The sequence below is a fragment of the Drosophila busckii genome, chromosome 2R (genome assembly GCF_011750605.1).
Source record: "Drosophila busckii strain San Diego stock center, stock number 13000-0081.31 chromosome 2R, ASM1175060v1, whole genome shotgun sequence".
NCBI classification, from domain to species: Eukaryota; Metazoa; Arthropoda; class Insecta; order Diptera; family Drosophilidae; genus Drosophila; species Drosophila busckii.
Genome location: NC_046605.1, coordinates 22,241,541 through 22,247,869, shown reverse-complemented (window position 1 = coordinate 22,247,869; position 6,329 = coordinate 22,241,541). Strand labels below are relative to the sequence as shown.

At 36.2% G+C, this 6,329-nt stretch overlaps 1 protein-coding gene across 5 annotated transcripts; it reads left to right on the top strand.

Annotated features, from left to right (window-relative positions):
• The first annotated feature begins 1,322 nt into the window (after window positions 1-1,322).
• LOC108602059 lies at window positions 1,323-3,718 on the top strand. 5 transcript variants are annotated; one of them, XM_017990078.2, is made up of 8 exons: window positions 1,452-1,735; window positions 1,801-2,108; window positions 2,165-2,269; window positions 2,424-2,709; window positions 2,787-2,933; window positions 2,986-3,096; window positions 3,179-3,336; window positions 3,396-3,718. In XM_017990078.2, the coding sequence occupies exons 4-8, from the start codon at window positions 2,516-2,518 to the stop codon at window positions 3,686-3,688; spliced, it is 903 nt and encodes a 300-aa protein (XP_017845567.1). In that variant the 5' UTR covers window positions 1,452-1,735; window positions 1,801-2,108; window positions 2,165-2,269; window positions 2,424-2,515; the 3' UTR covers window positions 3,689-3,718. The 5 variants fall into 5 exon arrangements, with proteins under 5 accessions (XP_017845563.1, XP_017845562.1, XP_017845567.1 ...); XM_017990074.2 differs by having other exon boundaries at window positions 1,323-1,735; window positions 2,165-2,709; window positions 2,986-3,061; XM_017990073.2 differs by having other exon boundaries at window positions 1,328-1,735; window positions 2,165-2,709.
• Window positions 3,719-6,329: the final 2,611 nt, after the last annotated feature.

Here is a 6,329-nt window from a genome sequence, read left to right as displayed (position 1 = left end):
CGCGCTTTGTTTGAGTATACAGTTCTTACAAATGTAAGAAAAACGTGTGACTGTGAAAGTTTCTCGTATCAGTAATGCATTCCAAGCTAGTTTCAAAATATCCCTTAAAACAAATTTGTTTTTAATTGAGCCTCTAAATGTAAGTTAGTATTATATAAATATTATTATTCAAATATATAGAAACTCGCGTTATAATCTCAATTTTTAGGACGTTTATTATGTTAGCCACTTATGTAATTAATTTCATTTGGTATTATTTAATGCAGACCAGCCTATTCAAATTTACAAAAAAAAATAAATAAATGAATGCTGTTTTAAAATTATGTATTTTTTTTTTTGGGACATTTATGCAAAATTTAAATTTATCGTATTTTAGACGTATTTTAACAATTAATTAATTTTGACTTTTATTATTCTCATAATTTTTATTATTTTGAGAAATCTTATAGTATAAATATGTTTTAGTCAATATTTATTTGTGAACCAACTCAAAAAATAATTATTGTTTTTTTTTTCCTCAAAATAAAATAAAATGTTTTTTTGTATGTCTTTACACTTTGACTAGGTTATCGCAGCAAACACACACATACTCTCACAAACATGTAAATAATTTCTACGCTATTTATCCGATCGTTTTGACGGCATCAATCGAAAACATGACAAAGTGCTTTTGTGATTTATTTCATATTTTTAAATATAATTTAATTGCCTAATATAGTTTTTGGTTTGCGGAGAGGGGGATGAAATATAAAAAATAAAATAAAAGGAGCACCTACATACAAAATTTGGTTGCTCTAGCTCTTATAGTTGAGAAACATTTGCTCAAGCACCCAGACAGACGGACGGATGAACATGGGTATATCGACTCAGTTTGTCTTGCTTATCTTACTGTATCCTTGTATACCGCAAACATGCCAGCTCCGTCATTGCTCACACACGGTGAAGATGATACCCCTGCTAACCTGCTACTGACTATCTACGTAAGAAATGGAAAAGCGGATCTAAAAATTTAAAAAATGCAAATGCATAACAAATAACAGAGAGATGGAGGCATATATTCAATATATTTTCTTGATTGTCAAGATCTGACCATTTCAGGAGACACTTTAGTACTCATACACTCCCTTACCTTAGTTGGTTGAGTTTGGTTTCGAATTTGTATTTTCATTTAGTGCGGCTCTGTAGTAAAAGAGGATTATAAAGGTGGCTTCCACCTTATATTTATGCATAAAACAATTCATTCATTTAAGATTTGTTTGTTATATATTGCTATACTACAATTTGAATTAATATTTTAATAGTTTTCTTGTACAGCTTTTATTGGATATTACAAATAACGAGATTTTGCTCAAAAATTGGGCAAAATAATATTGTGATTTCAATCATCAACAATACAGCAACTCATCAAAAAGCTTTCAATCCTAATATAGATTTTCTTTTAGTCAAACAATTACGCACAACACATTACAGCAGAATAAGAGGAGGCAAGCAAATAAAAATTTATAAATATAATTGAGTATGCCCTGCACAACAAAAGCAAGAAGTTCATCATTTAATCCGCCATCGAAAAGGACGAATGGAAGAGATGTACGGGTGCCTAGCCCCGTACATTCACGCGCAATGAAATATCATGGATTCTTCGGTATGCCCTTATTGCGACAGCACCTGGTGTTCGATAAACGCTGGACACCTAGCTCATTGATGACACAATACCAGAGTATTAACGAGCTGTTGAGTAAGTTTTTACTCTAAGAATTTAGCTAAGTACATGTGCAAATGTATTCGCAACAATTTATTTAGATCGTCGAATTATTTTTAAGGCTCATGAGGCGACATCAAATCGATGTCATTACGGTGAAAGAAGCAAGAAATTGAGACATCAATGCATTGAAGGACGCTCAAAGCTTCTACAGGTGAATGTAGGAGATGACGCGCACAATATACACAATTTGTTGAAAAATCATAAAAGTATGCAGCGTCTTTATAAAAGGATGCCTAATTATCTTATTGTGGATAACATAAATCAACGAACATTCGTCATGCGCAAGGAACGAGACCGCCTTGAGTTTCGCTTAAAGCAATTAAAGAATAAATATAAAGAATTGTTGGTTGGTATTATTAAAGCAGCAAAAATAGAAACAGTGGTGATATTCCAATTATTTAGGTAGAGCGAGCAATAATAAGAAATCGAATCAACTACGAAAACGCATTTGTTATGAAAGAAGAGTTGCAATCTCGCATTCTTCTGAAAAAGATTGAAAACTCTGATGTAAGACTTAAAGCGGTTCGCACTATAAACAACACATATCAAAAAATTAAACAAGTTCTATTGCATGATGAAATATTTTACGAGCCAATTTTAAGCTCTCTTGACGCTGACATTGAGGATCAGGCTAATTTTATCAATCACATTATTTATCTAGGGAAACCAGCCATTTCCAAGTTTAAGCTTCTTGATCAAAAGTACAGAAAATTGGAAAGAGATGTACGTGAAAATATATTGGACAAGATACGAATGCTTGACTCTTTCAAGAAAGCACGACCACCACCTAACAAAAAAGAGGAACTTCCCCTTAGTGCAAACTTCCGGTATGTGCGTGAGACAGAGACCATGGCAAGACTTAAATATCAATTGAAGACAGTCGAGAAAGTCATTAAAGAAGTTAAACTTACTGCACTTTGCTCACAGGCCAGAGAAATATATGAACGGTCAGTAATTTTAACCTTGAGAAATAATAGGATTTAATTAACCTTTTTTACAAAAAATGACTTTAAATTATTCGTAGCATGAGAGGCCAGGCAAAAGAAAACGAGAACCTGCATCTGTCGGTCAAATATGATGTAATGCATCATGAGACGCTCGAGATGAAACATAAATTTTCTACCGTTCTTAAGGGAGTCTTGATTGACAATCTATCTGAGGAAGAGATAAAGTATATAATATTTCTCAACTTGATATCTAATAGATACATACACTTCCAACAGTCGAATGGAGCGCATTAAGGACCTAACTAATATCCTAAGAAAGGATGAACAATATGAGCTAGATACTTTGGAATATGTAAGAGATCGCGCTGAAGTATATGCAATGCTTCGGTAATGCTGCAAATGCTCATCTCATGATACGCTGAAATTGAAACACACTGAAATTTAATATTATACTCTTTTTTTATTACAGAGTTAGTACTTGGAATCTTGTAGAAATTCTTCGACACGTAGATCGTGAACCGAAAAGCTATCGTACATATTACCCTAATTCATATTTAAAGTTGCCATTACTTAGATTCGATATGCTGAATAAGTATTCAGTGCCACCATATCTATATGAGGAAAACAGTTAAGTTATACCTGAAAAAACCAAATTGATCGTAATTTACATATATTTCTACTTCTAGTTGATGTAATAATGCAAATATTAAAGCGTAAGGTATATAGGCTGATGAAAGCATACATTGTAAAATTAAGTCCAGCAATAGTCAAGCTAAATGTGAACACATATCAAAAAACATTTGTGGATTGCATACATGGGCGAGGTACCTGGAATTTAGAACAAAGAGACAATCAAGAATTGGACCATGAAGAGGAGATTCTACTAGATAGACTACTGGCTACTATTCCGAACCGCAAACAGCTTAAAGCACAGAGTGCTAAAATAATTGATGATGCCAGAAAAGAATATTTTAATTGACCAAATCTTAATCTTTTATTTTTTAATAACACATATTTCAATTATAATTAACATAAAGTATAATACGAATACGTATTATTTATTGTTAGAGTTAGTAAATAAATAAAAAATTGAACTTCAGCTTCCCTAAGAATCAATATACATTTATAAATAAATACATTATAAGTGAAGTTTAAAGCAAACCAAAGTTGTGTTTAACAATAAAATAAAATGAAGTTACAATTCGTTCAGTCAGCGTTTCTCAAGAATCTGTGAGTAATAACAATAGCAAACAAGTTGACAAATTAAAGTTGGGCACCACCAACTTTTAAATACACTTTGATTAGAGCATTGCAGCGAACACGTGGTTGCAAACACATACACACAAAACAGCGGACGCGTCACAGATCGTTTTCGCAGTAGCGTCAGTAGCGACGCGGCCGCTGCGTGGGTAGCGACGTTTGTATGGCGCGTCAGCACGTGCACCCCGCTGTCTATATGGAAAAATGAAAAGTAAACAACTCCTAAGTTATTTATCAGCACGTGCACCCTGCTGTCTATATGGAAAAATGAAAAGTAAACAACTCCTAAGTTATTTATCCGATCGTTCGGAAACAAAAAAAAAATGTAATAAAAGCGTAGTGTCCTGGACATAGGAGCACCTACATACCAAATTGGTTGCTCTAGCTCTTTGTTGCTTGAGAAACACGCACACATAACAGTGACGGACAGACGGACTATGCTATATCGACTCAGCTCGTGCGGCTTGACAAGCATTATATACTTATATGGTCTTGCAACGCCTCCTGTCTCCCTGTTACATACATTTGCACAACTTCATGATGCCCTTTTTCCTTTTTTTTTTAAAATGTCAAAGTGTATACAAATTGTAATAGTAACAGCTCCCAGCACCCGAGGGTCGGCTCTTGTTTACCTTCAAGCAGAAGATAAATACACGATTCGCATACATTTGGTTAGGGTCAGTGCACTTTAACAGCATTCTGGTGATTTTGAATTTACCAGTCAAACTTGGAGATGCCACGTTTCTAACTAACCGAGTATCTCGTACAGTAGATACACACTTTCTTTGATGAATTTAGTTTGTCCATCGCATCCTTGCAAGCTATGACATTTCGGGATGATGCTTGGAGTGATTTGATAGCAGCTTGACTGTCTAAGTTTATTATACATCGTGTTGACCGTAGCTGCTGTTGTTCGAGCTGTGCCCGAAGGTTTGTATTCTTATGCCCGTCGCGCTTAGGCGTTGCGCTGCCGTTTTTGATGTTAGGCGGACTTGGACGTCGAGAGGGAGGACACAGAGGATTGTTTATAGCGCTTTCGTTGGAGTTGTTCTCAGCGCCCCCGTTATGCAGACTAGTGCATGCCGCTGTACTTTCTCCATTGTTTTTAGGAATGTTGAATTTTGGGGTGGCTACCCACCAGACTAGTATGCCATGGAGCAGAATCGGCCTGACTACAGAGATGTAGATCCAGTGCATAAGTCGGGGTGATAGACCCCATGTGCTACCTAACATCCTTTGTGATGTGTAGAGTGCCACAGTAGCCTTTTACACCCTGTCCTCCACATTAGACTTCCATGTTAGTTTTGAGTCCAATATGACTCCTAGGTATTTTACCTGTTTACACGGTATTAGTTGTGTCTTTTATTTTTGGCGAAATCAATCTGGTAACTTTATACTTCTTAGTGAAAAAAACCAGTTCAGATTTGTGTTCAGATTTTTTTGGCCAGCTCTTTTGGTACAGTGCTTGGTACTGACCACCGAGTGCAGCGTCGTTTCCACTGATATTCCTTTGGTGTACGCGTGTTGGTTTGGGTTAAGTTTGAACCTCTCCGAATTCTTAATGTGAATCTCAATGAATTTGTCTAGTGTTTTCTAATTGGCTAATTGGCCTGAAGTCCTTCGGTTGCCCGTGGTTACACGGCAAGTAAGGCATTTAACGCCCCCCTTCATCCATCTGCCGTCACTTGTTTTCAGTTGGCATTGGATTGCCGGTTGCTTCGATAGAAGCTATTTGAGCCTTGTTGTCTCTGAGACCTTCTATATGTTTCAACAGAAGGTTCTACAACAGTTTCTTTTAGCTTTCCTTACTTCTTTTTTGAATTGTCGTACTCTTGTTTTGTATTCGTTTCATACTCTCTCTTCGTCTGCCTGTTTGGCGAGATTGAAGAGTTCCTAGACTTCTTTGCGATCGTTCTTTAGTTGTGGTGTCCACCATGGTGGTCTTCCACTTCGCTTTTGCCTAGATGGTCTGCATGTGGACTTATATACTTCCAGTATTTTGCTCCCTAGAGTCTCCACCGTCCTCTCCAGGCAGCTTACTGAGGCAATTTTTGGGCACTCTGCTAGACTTCTTTTAATTTTTATTCTGTATTTCTCCCAATCGGTATTCCGAGGGTTTCTGTATAATGCTTTAGGCTTGTTGCCATTGTATTTAATTGCGAATTGTATGTATTTATGGTCTGCGAATAAGGGTCTTTGGAGTACTCCCTATTCTGTGACCTTTACTTTCCTACCTGAGCTTATTGTTAAGTCTAGTACGTTGGAGGAGTGGCGCTTCTTTACACACTACCAACACCCCACGCCATCTTCCCAAACCTTGGATACAGAATATCTTCTGCAGATATAGCTAGAAATAACTG